This window comes from Nerophis ophidion, linkage group LG23, assembly GCF_033978795.1.
Source record: "Nerophis ophidion isolate RoL-2023_Sa linkage group LG23, RoL_Noph_v1.0, whole genome shotgun sequence".
NCBI classification, from domain to species: domain Eukaryota; kingdom Metazoa; phylum Chordata; class Actinopteri; order Syngnathiformes; family Syngnathidae; genus Nerophis; species Nerophis ophidion.
In genome coordinates, this window is record NC_084633.1 from 36,576,455 (window position 1) to 36,596,012 (window position 19,558).

Consider the following 19,558-nt stretch of genomic DNA (forward strand, 5'->3'; position numbering starts at 1 on the left):
ACACCATTGACCATCTACAAGAAGCTGAGCGTCACAGTCTTTTTCAATCAGTTTAATTGTTGCTCGTTATGGTTCTAATCACATCTAAAGGTGTTTTCAACACCTGATTGAAAAGACCTTGTTCAAATTCTGTTCTTAAGAGGTATGATCTTCAAGGGGTTGAATAATTTTGTGAAGGAGATATTAAGAGAAATGACACTGTTTGGTATGTTACAAAATACAATGTTGTAATTCAAGTTGCATTTGTCTATTTAATACATCTTTATTTGATATGACTATAAACAAAATACGGAATAAATGTCCAACTTGCGAAAACACCAAAATTGTGTGGGGGTTGAATAATTTAGATCACAACTGTAGTCTAGCCAGGCTCATCTGCATGACACCCAGACAACAGATAGTGGCCATTTTCATGTCTGACTGCCGGCAACATGGACTTTTTTTTCTTCTCTCTCTCTCTCTTTCTCTCTCTCTCGCTCTCTCGCTCTCAAATTCCAGTCTTTCAAGAAGTTCCGACAAAGCGTTTCCAGACTTGGCAGGAGTTAGAGTCCATGTTGAAGTCGGAGCAGAAGAGTGCAGGCTTTGTACTGACATTTGTCCAATGTTTGACCTTTGCATTTGAACTGAAGTCAGATTTTACTGCCTGTGGACCTCGCGGAGACCCCAGCCTCTGTTTTAGGACCCCCCCCCCACCCCCCATATGTGGTCTGCAGATGCATGTTAGACACATAAGGACTATGTTGTTAGAATTAGAGATGTCCGATCATGGCTTTTTTTCCCCATATTCCCCAACTTTTTATTAGATCAGAACAAATCAAGCATATAATTGAGTGAACTGAAGAACAATTTATTCAAGTAACTTTATATCAGCACAGATAATCAATCAATGTTGTTTTATACAGCCCTAAATCACAAGTGTCTCAAAGGGCTGCACAAGCCACAAACACATCCGCAGTTCAGCGCCCACATAAAAAACTCAAAACCCGGTGGGAAGTCGATGAGAATGACTATGAGAAACCTTGGAGAGGACCGCAGATGTGGGTAACCGCCCCTCTCTAGGGGAGACCTGATGCAATGGACGCCGAGTGGGTCTGACATAATATTGTGAAAGTCCAGTCCATAGTGGATCTAACATAATAGTGAGAGTCCAGTCCATAGTGGATCTAACATAATAGTGTGAGAGTACAGTCCATAGTGGATCTAACATACTAGTGTGAGAGTCCAGTCCATAGTGGATCTTAAAAAAATAGTGTGAGAGTCCAGTCCATAGTGATCCAACATAATAGTGTGATAGTCCAGTCCAGAGTAGATCTAACATAATAGTGAGAGTCCAGTCCATAGTGGATCTAACATAATAGTGTGAGAGTCCAGTCCATATTGGATCTAACATAATAGTGTGAGAGTCCAGTCCATAGTGGATCTAACGTAATAGTGAGAGTCCAGTCCATAGTGGATCTAACATAATAGTGTGAGAGTCCAGTCCATAGTGGATCTAACATAATAGTGTGAGAGTCCAGTCCATATTGGATCTAACATAATAGTGTGAGAGTCCAGTCCATAGTGGATCTAACGTAATAGTGAGAGTCCAGTCCATAGTGGATCTAACATAATAGTGTGAGAGTCCAGTCCATAGTGGATCTAACATAATAGTGTGAGAGTCTAGTCCATAGTGGATCTAACATAATAGTGTGAGAGTCCAGTCCATAGTGGATCTAACATAATAGTGTGAGAGTCCAGTCCATAGTGGATCTAACATAATAGTGTGAGAGTCCAGTCCATAGTGGATCTAACGTAATAGTGAGAGTCCATTCCATAGTGGATCTAACATAATAGTGAGAGTCCAGTCCATAGTGGATCTAACATAATAGTGTGAGAGTCCAGTCCATAGTGGATCCAACATAATAGTGTGAGAGTCCAGTCCATAGTGGATCTAACATAATAGTGAGAGTCCAGTCCATAGTGGATCTAACATAATAGTGTGAGAGTCTAGTCCATAGTGGATCCAACATAATAGTGAGAATCCAGTTCATAGTGGATCTAACATAATAGTGAGAGTCCAGTCCATAGTGGATCTAACATAATAGTGTGAGAGTCCAGTCCATAGTGGATCTAACGTAATAGTGAGAGTCCATTCCATAGTGGATCTAACATAATAGTGAGAGTCCAGTCCATAGTGGATCTAACATAATAGTGAGAGTCCAGTCCATAGTGGATCTAACGTAATAGTGAGAGTCCAGTCCATAGTGGATCTAACGTAATAGTGTGAGAGTCCAGTCCATAGTGGATCTAACATAATAGTGTGAGAGTCTAGTCCATAGTGGATCTAACATAATAGTGTGAGAGTCCAGTCCATAGTGGATCTAACATAATAGTGTGAGAGTCCAGTCCATAGTGGATCTAACATAATAGTGTGAGTCCAGTCCATAGTGGATCTAACATAATAGTGAGAGTCCAGTCCATAGTGGATCTAACATAATAGTGTGAGAGTCCAGTCCATAGTGGATCTAACATAATAGTGTGAGAGTCCAGTCCATATTGGATCTAACATAATAGTGTGAGAGTCCATTCCATAGTGGATCTAACGTAATAGTGAGAGTCCAGTCCATAGTGGATCTAACATAATAGTGTGAGAGTCCAGTCCATAGTGGATCTAACATAATAGTGTGAGAGTCCAGTCCATAGTGGATCTAACATAATAGTGTGAGAGTCCAGTCCATATTGGATCTAACATAATAGTGTGAGAGTCCAGTCCATAGTGGATCTAACATAATAGTGTGAGAGTCTAGTCCATACTGGATCCAACATAATAGTGAGAATCCAGTTCATAGTGGATCTAACATAATAGTGAGAGTCCAGTCCATAGTGGATCTAACATAATAGTGTGAGAGTCCAGTCCATAGTGGATCTAACATAATAGTGTGAGAGTCCAGTCCATAGTGGATCTAACGTAATAGTGAGAGTCCATTCCATAGTGGATCTAACATAATAGTGGGAGTCCAGTCCATAGTGGATCTAACATAATAGTGTGAGAGTCTAGTCCATAGTGGATCCAACATAATAGTGAGAATCCAGTTCATAGTGGATCTAACATAATAGTGAGAGTCCAGTCCATAGTGGATCTAACATAATAGTGAGAGTCCAGTCCATAGTGGATCTAACATAATAGTGTGAGAGTCCAGTCCATAGTGGATCTAACATAATAGTGAGAGTCCAGTCCATAGTGGATCTAACATAATAGTGTGAGAGTCCAGTCCATAGTGGATCTAACGTAATAGTGAGAGTCCATTCCATAGTGGATCTAACATAATAGTGAGAGTCCAGTCCATAGTGGATCTAACATAATAGTGAGAGTCCAGTCCATAGTGGATCTAACATAATAGTGTGAGAGTCTAGTCCATACTGGATCCAACATAATAGTGAGAATCCAGTTCATAGTGGATCCAACATAATAGTGAGAGTCCAGTCCATAGTGGATCTAACATAATAGTGTGAGAGTCCAGTCCATAGTGGATCTAACATAATAGTGTGAGAGTCCAGTCCATAGTGGATCTAACGTAATAGTGAGAGTCCATTCCATAGTGGATCTAACATAATAGTGAGAGTCCAGTCCATAGTGGATCTAACATAATAGTGTGAGAGTCTAGTCCATAGTGGATCCAACATAATAGTGAGAATCCAGTTCATAGTGGATCTAACATAATAGTGAGAGTCCAGTCCATAGTGGATCTAACATAATAGTGTGAGAGTCCAGTCCATAGTGGATCTAACGTAATAGTGAGAGTCCATTCCATATTGGATCTAACATAATAGTGAGAGTCCAGTCCATAGTGGATCTAACATAATAGTGAGAGTCCAGTCCATAGTGGATCTAACATAATAGTGTGAGAGTCTAGTCCATAGTGGATCCAACATAATAGTGAGAATCCAGTTCATAGTGGATCTAACATAATAGTGAGAGTCCAGTCCATAGTGGATCTAACATAATAGTGTGAGAGTCCAGTCCATAGTGGATCTAACGTAATAGTGAGAGTCCATTCCATATTGGATCTAACATAATAGTGAGAGTCCAGTCCATAGTGGATCTAACATAATAGTGAGAGTCCAGTCCATAGTGGATCTAACATAATAGTGTGAGAGTCCAGTCCATAGTGGATCTAACGTAATAGTGAGAGTCCATTCCATATTGGATCTAACATAATAGTGAGAGTCCAGTCCATAGTGGATCTAACATAATAGTGAGAGTCCAGTCCATAGTGGATCTAACATAATAGTGTGAGAGTCTAGTCCATAGTGGATCCAACATAATAGTGACAATCCAGTTCATAGTGGGGCCAGCAGGAGATATCCGATAATAGCTTTTTTGCCGATATCCGATATTGTCCAATCCTTAGTTACAGATTCCTATATCAACCGATACCGATATATACAGTGGTGGAATGAACATATTATTATGCCTCATTTTTTTGTCATGCCTTGCTGGATGGTTAAGGGGAGAGGAGTATATTATTATTATTTTATTTTTTTTAGCAGATTTGCTCACATTTTCAGTAGAGCCGTATTGAATTCATAAAAGAAGCAAACTTCATGAATGTTTTTTTTTTGTGAGGAACAAGTATGTGCTTCAATCACTACATCACTAGAAAATAAGAGTTGTAGAAATGATTGGGAACTCAAGACAGCCATGACATGATGTCCTTTACAACTTTTGAGCACATTTGTATATATGTATATGTTTATATATATATATTTGTATGTATATATGTGTATGTTTATATATATTTGTATATTTGTATGTATATATGTGTATGTTTATATATATTTGTATATTTGTATGTATATATGTTTATATGTGTGTATGTATATACGTATGTATGTATATATATATGTATATTTGTATATATATACGTGTGTATATAAGTATGTATGTGTGTGTGTGCATACATATATATATATATATATATACATATATATATATATATATATGTATGTATGTATGTATGTATGTATGTGCACACTATTGACCAGTGATGCACTAAAAATTTGGTCGCCAAAAAAGAAGACTTTGATCACCAAGACGCCGGTGCTGAAACAGGAACAAAACAAAATTCAGATTTGGTGTGCAGTGTAAACAAAACCTGAGTGGCACTTGTTTACTCCCTGCAATGTTTACATGTTCTGCAGGTTCCTGGAACTGACGAGTCCTCTCTTCTCCCATCTGATCATTCCTGCGCCGCTCTCATTTCCTGTTTGTCTCGCCGCTCTCGCTCAATTTGTTTTTCCTTTTGTTTTGCTTCCGTCTTCCCCTCACAGACCAGAGGCTGGACCTGAACAAGCTGAGTCCAAACGACAGCGACACAGTCCGAGGGCAGATCGTGGGTGAGTTGATCAGCACATATACTCAGTAGGAGGACTTGTCCTCGGTTCTTACTGAAGTACCTCGCTTATTGTTGGTCATGTCTTCAAAAGGTGTGACGAAAACCCAAGTCCTGTATTTTCGTGATTAGTATGAGTATATAAGCCACACCCACCACATCTAAGAAGAAATAATATTTTTCCATCTATAAGCCGACAGAAATCACACATGCAACGCTTTATCAATCAATCAATCAATCAATCAATCAATCAAACAATGTTTATTTATATATCCCTAGTGAGAGTCCAGACCATAGTGGATCTAACATAATAGTGTGAGTCCAGTCCATAGTGGATCTAACATAATAGTGAGAGTCCAGTCCATAGTGGATCCAACATAATAGTGAGAGTCCAGTCCATAGTGGATCTAAAATAATAGTGTGAAAGTCCAGTCCATAGTGGATCTAACATAATAGTGAGAGTCCAGTCCATAGTGGATCTAAAATAATAGTGTGAAAGTCCAGTCCATAGTGGATCTAACATAATAGTGTGAGAGTCCAGTCCATAGTGGATCTAACATAATAGTGTGAGTCCAGTCCATAGTGGATCTAACATAATAGTGAGAGTCCAGTCCATAGTGGATCTAACATAATAGTGAGAGTCCAGTCCATAGTGGTTCTAACATAATAGTGTGAGAGTCCAGTCCATAGTGGATCTAACATAATAGTGAGAGTCCAGTCCATAGTGGATCTAACATAATAGCGTGAGATTCTAGTCCATAGTGGATCTAACATAATAGCGTGAGAGTCCAGTCCATAGTGGATCTAACATAATAGTGTGAAAGTCCAGTCCATAGTGGATCTAACATAATAGTGAGGGTCCAGTCCATAGTGGATCTAACATAATAGTGTGACAGTCCAGTCCATAGTGGATCTAACATAATAGTGAGAGTCCAGTCCATAGTGGATCTAACATAATAGTGTGAGAGTCCAATCCATAGTGGATCTAACATAGTAGTGAGAGTCCAGTCCATAGTGGATCTAACATAATAGTGTGAGAGTCCAGTCCATAGTGGATCCAACATAATAGTGTGAGAGTCCAGTCCATACTGGATCTAACATAATAGTGTGAGAGTCCAGTCCATAGTGGATCTAACATAATAGGTAGTTGGTGCCTGTTGGGGCAGTAATCCTAGAACCCGTTGGTGGACACCAGCAGTGAGGGATGCCGTCAAGCTGAAGAAGGAGTCCTATCTGGTTCTTTTGGCTCATAGGACTCCAGAGGCAGTGGACAGATACCGACAGGCCAAGCGGTGTGCAGATTCAGTGGTCGCGGAAGCAAAAACTCGGACATGGGAGGAGTTCGGGGAAACCATGGAAAACGACTTCCGGACGGCTTCGAAGCGATTCCGGACCACCATCCGCCGCCTCAGGAAGGGGAAGCAGTGCACTATCAAAACCGTGTATGGTGCGGATGGTGTTCTGCTGACCTCAACTGCGGATGTTGTGGATAGGTGGAAGGAATACTTCGAAAACCTCCTCAATCCCACCAACACGTCTTTAGATGAGGAAGCAGTGCCTGGGGAATCTGTGGTGGACTCTCCTATTTTGGGGCTGAGGTAGTTAAAAAGCTCCTTGGTGGCAAGGCCCCAGGGGTAGATGAGATCCGCCAGGAGTTCCTTAAGGTTCTGGATGCCGTGGGGCTGTCTTGGTTGACAAGACTCTGCAGCATCGCGTGGACATCGGGGGCGGTACCTCTGGATTGGCAGACCGGAGTGGTGTGTTCCAACTATCGTGGGATCACACTCCTAAGCCTTCCCGGTAAGGTTTATTCAGGTGTACTGGAGAGGAGGCTTCGCCGGATAGTCGAACTTTGGATTCTGGAGGAACAGTGTGGTCTTCGTCCTGGTCGTGGAACTGTGGACCAGCTCTATACTCTGGGCAGGGTTCTTGAGGGTGCATGGGAGTTTGCCCAACCAGTCTACATGTGTTTTGTGGACTTGGAGAAGGCATTCGACCGTGTCCCTCGGGAAGTCCTGTGGGGAGTGCTCAGACAGCATGAGGTGTCGGACTCTCTTATTGTGGCGGTCCGCTCCCTGTACGATCAGTGTCAGACCTTGGTCCGCATTGCCGGCAGTAAGTCGGACACGTTTCCAGTGAGGGTTGGACTCCGCCAAGGCTGCCCTTTGTCACAGATTCTGTTCATAACTTTTATGGACAGAATTTTTAGGCGCAGTCAAGGCATTGAGGGGTTCTGGTTTGGTGACCGCGGGATTAGGTCTCTGCTTTTTGCAGATGATGTGGTCCTGATGGCTTCATCTGGATCCTCAACTTTCACTGGATCGGTTCGCAGCCGAGTGTGAAGCGACCGGAATGTGAATCAGCACCTCCAAGTCCGAGTCCATGGTTCTCGCCCGTAAAAGGGTGGAGTGCCATCTCCGGGGTGGGGAGGAGACTCTGCCCCAAGTGGAGGAGTTCAAGTACCTAGGAATCTTGTTCACGAGTGAGGGAAGAGTGGATGGTGAGATCGACAGGCGGATCGGTGCGGCGTCTTCAGTAATGCGGACGTTGTTCCGATCCGTTGTGGTGAAGAAGGAGCTGAGCCGGAAGGCAAAACTCTCAATTTACCGGTCGATCTACGTTCTCATCCTCACCTATGGTCATGAGCTTTGGGTCATGACCGAAAGGACAAGATCACGGGTACAAGCGGCCGAAATGAGTTTCTTAGAGATAGGGTGAGAAGATCTGCCATCCGGGAGGATTTCAAAGTAAAGCCACTGCTTTTTCTACATCGAGAGGAGCCAGATGAGGTGGTCCGGGCACCCGAATTCCTCCCTAGGGAGGTGTTTAGGGCACATCCAACCGGTAGGAGGCCACGGGGAAGACCCAGAACACGTTGGGAGGACTATGTCTCCCGGCTGGCCTGGGAACGCCTCGGGATCCCCCGGGAAGAGCTAGACGAAGTTGCTGGGGACAGGGAAGTCTGGGCTTCCCTGCTTAGGCTGCTACCTCCGCGACCCGACCTCGGATAAGCAGAAGAAAATGGATGGATGGATGGAATTCAGATTCCATATGAGTTGGAACGCTATGGACAACTAGATGACTGAACGGCACTTTTACTTCTGTTTAAAAGTTCCAACCAGAAGAAAAATCCATAAATTAGCCACACCATTTTGTAAGCTGCAGGGTTCAATGCCGAGGAAAAAAAAATAGCGGCTTTTAGTGCGGGATTTACGGTAGTAACAAAGACACTCGTAAAGGTGTTAGCATATTAGCTAATGCAAATGACGCTAGTTTGATTAAATAACAATATCACGTACAAATATGCATGAAAACACTCCTACAGACATCACTCATTAGCAAGTAAGAATAGTTTTAGTTATATTGTAAATACTACAATATGTTGAATGAAGAATCCATATGAGTAGGAACGCTATGGATGGCTTCCAGTTGAAAACACTAGTCCAAATAGACGGGTACAAAAAATGTCCAAAAGATGGCGCCATTATACGATAACACTACTTTTCAGTATATCTGCGTGTTTTTTTTTTTAACTATTTGCATTTTGGCCATCAGCAAAGAATAAATCCATGAAATGCCGCGTGGTTCAAAGCGCAGGGAGAAAAATTTGCTACTTTTAGTCCTAAATTTACACTAAATGAACATGTAACATGACTTTGATTCTCAAAGATGGAAATGAGAAGACTTTGTACTTTTTGCTATGAGTCCTGTCCTGCCTTCAAGAGTGTTTCTCACCTTCTTGATCAAAGTGCTGACACGTGCTACCTCACTCGGCCCCGTCGTGGCTTATTTTCCAGCCTCACTCCTTGGAAGTACAGTTTTGCCGCAATATTTTGGCAAAAAAACGACGCAGATGCAACGTTGAAACAACATGCTTTTTGACGACGTTTGATGGAAAATAAATGTACTGCTGGCTTAATAAAACGAGTATAATCTGCCGTCGAGTCACTCCAGCGTGTGTCTGCCATGTGTTGCTGCAGTGAGCTTGCAGTCCAGGGACCGGATAGGCACAGGCGGCCCCGTGGTGGACTGCAGTCGACTGTTTGACAATGATCTTCCAGACGGGTGAGTCTATTCGGGGGGCGTCTTTTTCTGGTGTAAACGGCGTGGAGCAAAAAAACACTTGCAGTCAGGGGCGGTTCTAGGCATGCTTATATGAGGGGGCAGTCAGAAATGTGAAGGGGGCATCATGTGTACACATCATGCTCCAGCACTTTTTTTTTGTGCTTATAGTAACGCTGCTTTCTTCATTGAAATGGGTCTTTAGCTATGTGTCCAACCCCAGCCTGGAGTAGTGGATTGCACTTTGTCAGGCCTCTATACCTTCAGACCTGTCCAACTTGGGTGTCCCACCTGAAGACTAAGCTCCTGCTGGTATAGCTCTCATGGTCACTGAGGCACGCAAACCCCCTGACCACAATAAGGTGGCAATCCCTCAGGAGGGGGAAACTGAAAAATAAAAATAAATGAATAAAATAAAATAAAACATCCTTCATCCAGATTTTATCAACCAACAACATAACATTCATCCTAACTGGATGGCCTAACTTTCAAATACATTTTGACCCAAAGTAGGACTTCACACACTACAGTCAATATTTACAAAACTGAAAGGTAGTCTGATGAATAATGATACAAAAGAATCTCAAACTAATTTATAAAACAGAACGTGGGCACTCATTTGGGCACAAAATGCATTCACTCCAATGTATGTGTGTTGCCCACCTGCTTGTAAATTGATGAAAACGGCTGTGTTTTTGTTTTTAGGTGTCTTGGTCATATCAAATGAAACTTATAATTTGTTTATTACAAAATGTAGATTGAAACATTAAAGGTTGACTATGTAGACTTACAAGAAAAACTACAGAAAAAGAATTCCAGCAGTCGATTGCCAGACCGTTGCTAAGTAAAACGGGCCGTTGCTAGGGACTCCGCTCTGAACAGAGGACAGCAGAGGAGGACTGCTAAGCAGGATATATACCTTATGTTTCATTTTTACCGTACTTTAACAGCATCATAAATGACTTGTAGCTTGTTACAGGGACAGTGGAGGCTCTCTGCCTTCCAAACCACTGCTGCTCAGAGCCTCCGCTGTCACTGCTCTCGTCAAGTTGTAAAAAAAAAAAAAAAAAAAAAAAAAAAAGGAACTCCGTAGCACCGAAAGTCCGCGACGATGAACATGTTTATGACAGATAAGACTACACAAATACACCCATCCTAACAAGTATATGATAAATGTAGACAACTTTTCCTTTTCTTTTACTTTCATACTGCAACAGTGATTGGATGTTTACTGAGGGCTGAGGGGTGTGTGCGGGTGTGTGTCTGCTGCGCAGCCTGTGGAATGTTGAATACATGCACAGCGGAGAGAGGGATGAGAGGGAAGCCGACACTACTATATCGTGTGTGTCCCTTTTTCGGCGGATTTTTCCGCTAGTGCAATACTTTTGTCAACTTGTAATGTAGTAATTTTGTGAGTTTATTAAAATTTACTTTCTCAAATTTTGATTTGAGACATTTATTTAAGGGGGCTCTACCCCCTCTTGCCCCTGCGTAGAGCTGGCCATGCTTGCAGTGGGTTTGTGTCTTGCCAAATTCTGTAGGAATACACCATTTGTGTTCATGCTGTAGAAGCACTCGCATACAATGGAGAGAAGTACACTGCAAAATGTCAGGGTTCAAAAACAAGAAAAAACTAAACAAAAATTAGGGGTATTTTACTTGAACTCAGAAAAATTAACAATGATCTTCCATATGGGTGAGTCTGTTCGGGGGGTCTTTTTCCTGGTGCGGACACCTCCAGCGGGGCGTCACAACAAAAATGAGGCATAATAATGTGTTCATTCCACCACTGTATATATTGGTATCAGTCGATATCGGAATCGGTAATTAAGAGTTGGACAATATCGGAATATGGGATATCGGCAAAAAAGACATTATCGGACATCTTAAGTGCACAGGAAGCCAGTGCAGATGAGCCAGTATAGGTATATATGTATGTATATATGTATATAAAGGTATATACAGTATAGTTATATATGTACGTATATATGTATATAAAGGTATATACAGTATTGGCGTAAGGTGATCAAACTTTCTTGTTCTTGTCAAAAGTCTAGCAGCCGCATTTTGTACCAACTGTAATCTTTTAATGCTAGACATGGGGAGACCCCAAAATAATACGTTACAGTAATCGAGATGAGGCGTAACAAACGCATGGATAATGATCTCGATGTCTTTAGTGGACAAAATGGAGCGAATTTTTGCGATATTACGTTTTAGTAACGCTTTTAATGTGTGACTCAAAGGAGAGAGTTGGGTCGAAGATAATACCCAGATTCTTTACCGAGTCACCTTGTTTTATTATTTGGTTGTCAAATGTTAAAGTTGTATTATTAAATAGAGGTCAGTGTCTAGCAGGACCGATAATCAGCATTTCCGTTTTTTTGGCGTTAAGTTGCAAAAAATTATATATACATATGTACATATAAGTTGCAAAAATTATATATATATATATATAGATACATATCTTCTTTTTTATATTTTTTTATTACTATTTATACTACCAAATGGTTGTGTATGCACCTTAGGGGATCTGCTCCAATTTCATCGTTCTTTGAAATGAAATATTTTAAATAATTGGGGCTTTGAAAATAATTAATTCTAACATGGATTTAAAAAAAAAAATTTTCTTTAACAATGGCAAAAAAATCAAAAATAAAGAAAGACAAAAGAAAAAAAAAAACAGCATGCATGGCAGCTTTGTGTCAACATTGCAACTTTTTCTCGATAGATTTCACCTCATTCTAATATTTTTAATGTTCTTTTTTATTTTTGCAATAGCAGTTCCAGAATGTGTGACGGCCCGGTAAACAATTAGCGGCGGGCCGCACTTTGGACACCTCTGGTTTAATGCATCGCAACAAAATGAGTCGTAATAATGTGTTCATTCCACCACTGTATATATTGGTATCAGTTGATATCGGAATCGGTAATTAAGAGTTGGACAATATCGGATATCGGCAAAAAAGCCATTATCGGACATCTCTAATCCCCCCCTCTATCCCCTACCCCCCAACTCAACTCCACCCACCTCAACCTCCTCATGCTCTCTCAGGGAGAGCATGTCCCAAATTCCAAGCTGCTGTTTTTGAGGCATGTTAAAAAAAATAATGCGCTTTGTGACTTCAATAATAAATACGGCAGTGCCATGTTGGCATTTATTTTTTCCATAACTTGAGTTGATTTATTTTGGATAACCTTGTTACATTGTTTAACGCAGGGGTGTCCAAACTTTTTCCACTGAGGGCCGCACACGGAAAAATTCAAGCATGCGGGGGCCGTTTTGATATTTTTCATTTTCAAACCATAACGAAATATTTATAGTTTTAAAATGTATTTTCCCTTTAGGGGTCCCGGAGACCATAACGGGTCTCAGTTAATAAAGTGTTAAAAATAAGTCAAATTTTTATTATTATTTTTTATTTGACGCTTACAGTAAATCTCTATATCAACTTAAAAAGGTTTTATGGCATTTCTGTCAAAAACAACTTTGTTTTTCATAGTAAAACTGAAATATGCAGAATTTAGTAATTTGAGCCCTAAAAGATCAATAATGCAGGACGCCATTGATTTTAATTATTTTATATTTTTGAGTAATCACAGTGAAAAGATAAATAAAATACCACTAAATATATTTGGAATCCAAAAGGTGCCCCACTCAGAAAGTGATACATTTTTATTAGTTTCTGTTTTTTTAAACTATCAACACTTAAGTTACGTGATCAACTTCAGATATATCTGTCAATTTTACGTTTAAACTATTATTTTGTTTGTTTTATGCTCTTTTTGTCAAAGAAAACTTAGTTTTTATATGGCAACTGCACAATATATGACATATTTACCACATAAAACATTTTAAAATGAAATATTTGAACTAATTGGAGCTTTGAAAATAATTCATTATAACATGGATTTTTTTTTAAAACATTTTTTAACAATGGCAAAAAAATCAAAAATAAAGAAAGACAAAAGTAAGAACAAAACAGCCTACCTGGCAGCTTTGTGTCAACATTGCAACTTTTTCTCGATAGATTTCACCTCATTCTAATATTTTTAATGTTCTTTTTTATTTTTGCAATAGCAGTTCCAGAATGTGTGACGGCCCGGTAAACAATTAGCGGCGGGCCGCACTTTGGACACCTCTGGTTTAATGCATCGCAACAAAATGAGTCGTAATAATGTGTTCATTCCACCACTGTATATATTGGGTGTGTGGATATATATGTGTATATATATATATATATATATATATATATATATATATATATACACACACATATATATCAATCAATCAATGTTTATTTATATAGCCCCAAATCACAAATGTCTCAAAGGACTGCACAAACCATTACGACTACAACATCCTCGGAAGAACCCACAAAAGGGCAAGGAAAACTCACACCCAGTGGGCAGGGAGAATTCACATCCAGTGGGACGCCAGTGACAATGCTGACTATGAGAAACCTTGGAGAGGACCTCAGATGTGGGCATCCCCCCCCCCTCTAGGGGACCGAAAGCAATGGATGTCGAGCGGGTCTAACATGATACTGTGAAAGTTCAATCCATAGTGGCTCCAACACAGCCACGAGAGTTCAGTTCCAAGCGGATCCAAGACAGCAGCGAGAGTCCCGTCCACAGGAAACCATCCCAAGCGGAGGCGGATCAGCAGCGTAGAGATGTCCCCAACCTATACACAGGCGAGCGGTCCATCCTGGGTCTCGACTCTGGATGGAGTTCATCCATGGTCATCGGACCGGACCCCCTCCACAAGGGAGGGGGGGACATAGGAGAAAAAGAAAAGCGGCAGATCAACTGGTCTAAAAAGGAGGTCTATTTAAAGGCTAGAGTATACAGATGAGTTTTAAGGTGAGACTTAAATGCTTCTACTGAGGTAGCATCTCGAACTGTTACCGAGGCATAGCTCGGTTGGTAGAGTGGCCGTGCCAGCCACTTGAGGGTTGCAGGTTCGATTCCCGCTTCCGCCATTCTAGTCACTGCCGTTGTGTCCTTGGGCAAGACACTTTACCCACCTGCTCCCAGTGCCACCCACACTGGTTTAAATGTAACTTAGATATTGGTTTTCACTATGTAAAGCGCTTTGAGTCACTAGAGAAAAGCGCTATATAAATATAATTCACTTCAATTCACTACCGGGAGGGCATTCCAGAGTACCGGAGCCCGAACGGAAAACGCTCTATAGCCCGCAGACTTTTTTTGGGCTGTAGGAATCACTAATAACGCCGGAGTCTTTTGAAGGCAGATTTCTTGCCGGGACATATACATTATGTATTTTTATGTGTTTTGAATTTGCACTAAATTAGTTTTGCTTACAATGTTGTTGTACAATTACAATAAAGATATATTTTATTCTATTCTATTCTACTTAGATTCCAGTTTTTGCAGTGCGCAGCATGTTAAGGTACCGGTCTCAGGCATTAATCGTCGGTGTAATCTGTGATATTTGGACCTGAATAAATGCATAAGAAATATGGAGTTTCAGCCAGAATGCCACTGGATTGTTCCGTGGCCGCCCTAACCATGTCCGCTATGTTTCCGCTGCCAGCTGGGAGGAGAGGAGAACCGCGTCCGGTCGAATCCAGTACTTGAACCACATCACACGCACCACGCAGTGGGACCGGCCAACTAGGTGAGTCCCTCAGAAGACACCCAACTATGACTTTGTCACTCACCCCCCCCCGATTGTGGCCCTCCAGGCCTGCGTCGGAGTACTCCAGCCCCGGGCGGCCGCTGAGCTGCATCGTGGACGAGAACACTCCCGTGAGCGCCAACGGGGCCACGCCCATCATGGCGCTGCCCCCCGGCGACGGCGAGCAGCGGGTGCAGGAGCGGCGCGTTCGCTCCCAGAGGCACCGCAACTACATGAGCAGGACTCACCTGCACACGCCTCCGGACCTCCCCGAGGGCTACGGTGAGTACTCTTCCCTCCTTTATCCTTCCATTAAATACCCACTTTAAGTGACCTCTGTGTTGTACACCCTAGGGCTGAGCCATATAGGGATATACATACAAACCCCGTTTCCATATGAGTTGGGAAATTGTGTTAGATGTAAATATAAACAGAATACAATGATTTGCAAATCATTTTCAACCCATATTCAGTTGAATATGCAACAAAGACAACATATTTGATGTTCAAACTCATAAACATGTTTTTTTTTTGCAAATAATCATTAACTTTAGAATTTGATGCCAGCAACACGTGACAAAGAAGTTGGGAAAGGTGGCAATAAATGCTGATGAAGTTGAGGAATGCTCATCAAACACTTATTTGGAACATCCCACAGGTGTGCAGGCTATTTGGGAACAGGTGGGTGCCATGATTGGCTATAAAAGCAGCTTCCCAAAAAATGCTAAGTAAGTCACGAACAAGGATGGGGCGAGGGTCACCACTTTGTCAGCAAATTGTCGAACAGTTTTAGAACAACATTTCTCAACGAGCTATTGCAAGGAATTTAGGGATTTTACCATCTACGCTCCGTAAAATCATCAAAAAGTTCAGAGAATGTGGATAAATCGCTTCACTTAAGCGATGATATTACAAAGTTTTGATCCCTCAGGCGGTACTGAATCAAAAACCGACATCGGTGTGTAAAGGATATCACCACATGGGCTCCGGAACACTTCATAAAACCACTGTCAGTAACTACAGTTGGTCGCTACATCTGTAAGTGCAAGTTCAAACTCTTACTTGTCACGGGTGGGTAAAGTGGGTGGACCCAAATGCAGTAAAGACAAGCTGAAATAGTGTTCAAGGGTTATTATTAATAAAACCTGAGGGAAAAGGAGGCAGCTTGTATTCCTAGTCTTTGCAGTCCAGGAGAGCACACTGAGGCTATCAGGCTGAGGCTAGCAGGATGTGGCTAGCAGGCCGAGGCGAGCAGGCTGAGGCAGGCACACACGGCAAGTAGGGAACACATGTAGCAAGGTGAAACGATCTGGCAATCGCGCCGAGTGGAGTCCAAACATTTGTAGGCTGCAGGTGAGTGGTTAGGGTGCTGGGATCAGCTGTGTCAGGCTGAGAGCTGGAGCCAAGCCTACGCCCAAAACACGCCCACTCTCCCAAAGACACACAGAGAAAAACAGACAGACTGACTGTGACACTACTATGCAAAGCCACAGCCATTTTTCAACAACACCCAGAAACACTTTGCTGGGACTGAGTTCATCTTTGAGGAGGATTCCTCAACTTTCTCCATCAAAAAGGTTCAGAGAATCTGGAGAAATCACTGCGTGTAAGCAGCAAGGCCGAAAACCAACATTAAATGCCCGTGACCTTGGATCCCTCAGGCGGTACTGCATCAAAAAGCCACATCATTGCGTAAAGGATATCACCACATGGGCTCAGGAAGACTACCGAAAACCACTGTCAGTAACTACAGTTGGTTGCTACATCTGTAAGTGCAAGTTGAAACTCTACTATGCAAAGCCAAACCCATTTATCAACAATATCCTGAAACGCCGCTCACTTATTGACTGATGCAATGTGGAAAGGTGTTCTGTGGTCTGACGAGTCCACATTTCAAATTATATTTGGAAACCGAGGACGTGGTGTCCTCTGGAACAAAGCGTAAAATAACCATTCGGATTGTTAAAGGCGCAAAGTTGAAAAGCCAGCATGTGTGATGGTATGGGGGTGTATTAGTGCCCAAAGCATGGGTAACTTACACATTTGTGAAGGCACCATTAATGCTGAATGGTCCACACAGGTTTTGTAGCAACATATGTTGTCATCCAAGCAATGTTATCATGGACGCCCCTGCTTATTTCAGCAAGACAAGTGTTACAACAGCGTGGCTTCGTAAAAAAAAAAGAGTGCAGGTACATTCCTGGCCCGCCTGCAGTCCAGACCTGTCCCCCATGGAAAATGTGTGGCGCATTATGAAGCGTAAAATACGACAGTGGAGACCCGGACTGTTGAAGGACTGAAGCTCTCCATAAAACAAGAATGGGAAAGAATTCCACTTTCAAAGCTTCAACAATTAGTTTCCTCAGTTCCCAAACGTTTATTGAGTGTTGTTAAAAGAAAAGGTGATGTAACACAGTGGTGAACATGCCCTTTCCCAACTACTTGGGCACGTGTTGCAGCCATGTTATTCTAAGTTAATTATTATTTGCCAAAAAAAATAAAGTTTATGACTTTGACAATCAAATATCTTGTGTTTGTAGTGCATTCAATTGAACATGTGTTGAAAAGGATTTGCAAATCATTGTATTCCGTTTATATTTACATCTAACACAATTTCCCAACTCATATGGAAATGGGGTTTGTAGATATAAACGGAATACAATGATTTGCCAATCATGGAGAGTACCCGCGCTCTTTTTTTACGAAGACACGCTGTTGTAACACGTGCTGAATGTGGCTTGGCATTGTCTTGCTGAAATAAGCAGGGGCGTCCATTAAAAAGACGGCGCTTAGATGGCAGCATATGTTGTTCCAAAACCTGTATGTACCTTTCAGCATTAATGGTGCCTTCACAGATGTGTAAGTTACCCATGCCTTGGGCACTAATGCACCCCCATACCATCACACATGCTGGCTTTTACACTTTGCATCGATAACAGTCTGGATGGTTCGCTTACCCTTTAGTCCGGATGACACGATGATGAATATTTCCAAAAACAATTTGAAATGTCGACTCGTAAGACCAAGAAACACTTTTCCCCTTTGCATCAGTCCACCTTAGATGATCTCAGGCCCAGAAAAGCCGGCGGCATTTCTGGATGTTGTTGATAGTAGAGCTTTAACTTGCATGGTAGAGCTTTAACTTGCGCTTACAGATGTAGCGACAAACTGTATTTAGTGACAGTGGTTTTCTGAAGTGTTCCTGAGCCCATGTGGTGATATCCTTTAGAGATTGATTTCGATTTTTGATACAGTGCCGTCTGAGGGATGGAAGGTCACGGTCATTCAATGTTGGTTTCCGGCCATGCCGCTTACGTGGAGTGATTTCTCCAGATTCTCTGAACCTTTTGATGATATTATGGAGCGTAGATGTTGAAATCCCTAAATTTCTTGCAATTGCACTTTGAGAAACGTTGTTCTTAAACTGTTTGACTATTTGCTCACGCAGTTGTGGACAAAGGGTTGTACCTCGCTCCATCCTTTCTTGTGAAAGACTAAGCAGTTTTCGGGAAGCTGTTTTTATAGCCAATCATGGCACCCACCTGTTCCCAATTAGCCTGCACACCTGTGGGATGTTCCAAATAAGTGTTTGATGAGCATTCCTCAACTTTATCAGTATTTATTGCCACCTTTCCCAACTTCTTTGTCACGTGTTGCTGGAATCAAATTCTAAAGTTAATTATTATTTGCTAAAAAAAAATGTTTATGTTTATGTTAACATCAAATATGTTGTCTTTGTAGCATATTCAATTGAATATGGGTTGAAAAGGATTTGCAAATCATTGTATTCTGTTTATATTTACATCTAACACAATTTCCCAACTCATATGGAAACGGTGTTTGTAGATATATCGCGGGTGTGTCTCTGTACGATACAGAAAATGACAATATGGTGATATTGGAGTATACCTTCTCACGCAGTTGCTTTTAGCTGCTGGCATTACACTACAGGCTCTTCTTACTCTTTCTTGTCTCTCCTTCTCACAAAGACGTAAAACAAGCGCACCTTCTTACACACGTCACATTTTTTCACGTCATACATCACATACGTATACGCCCTCGCCGAGCAGAGAGGTAGCAGCATGGGTAACATTAGCTGTGATGCTAGCGGAGCCGTGCAAGTGGTAATACGAGAGAAAGAAGGTGCCAATCTGGCAACAAATGAAGGAAGAATTAATTCCCAAGAAAAACAGCAGGGGGTCCATGGTTGAAAGTTGGAAGATACCATACCATACCAACTTTATTTATAAAGCGCTTTAAAAACAAGCAGAGTTGAAGAACAAAGGGCTGTACATCACAAAGAAATACAGGTAAAGGACAGACTAAAAAAAATAACATGTAAAACAGAAGTCAAATACACATTGAACTAGCAAATACAAATTACCGTAAGAACAATTTGTTGGATAAAATGCAGTTAAAAAGTTAAAACCAGTTTAAAGTCTCATGCGGGGTTAAAAGCCAGTGAATAAAAATGGGT

At 41.6% G+C, this 19,558-nt stretch overlaps 1 protein-coding gene across 1 annotated transcript in view; it reads left to right on the top strand.

Moving 5' to 3' along the window:
• The window catches only part of smurf2 (SMAD specific E3 ubiquitin protein ligase 2), a 236,307-nt gene that overhangs the window by 131,391 nt on the left and 85,358 nt on the right, over positions 1–19,558 (top strand). The window contains exons 5-8 of the mRNA XM_061884285.1: positions 5,311–5,376; positions 9,353–9,437; positions 14,998–15,081; positions 15,149–15,363. Of these exons, the coding sequence (XP_061740269.1) occupies positions 5,311–5,376; positions 9,353–9,437; positions 14,998–15,081; positions 15,149–15,363 (450 nt within the window). The remainder of the gene's footprint in view (positions 1–5,310; positions 5,377–9,352; positions 9,438–14,997; positions 15,082–15,148; positions 15,364–19,558) is intronic.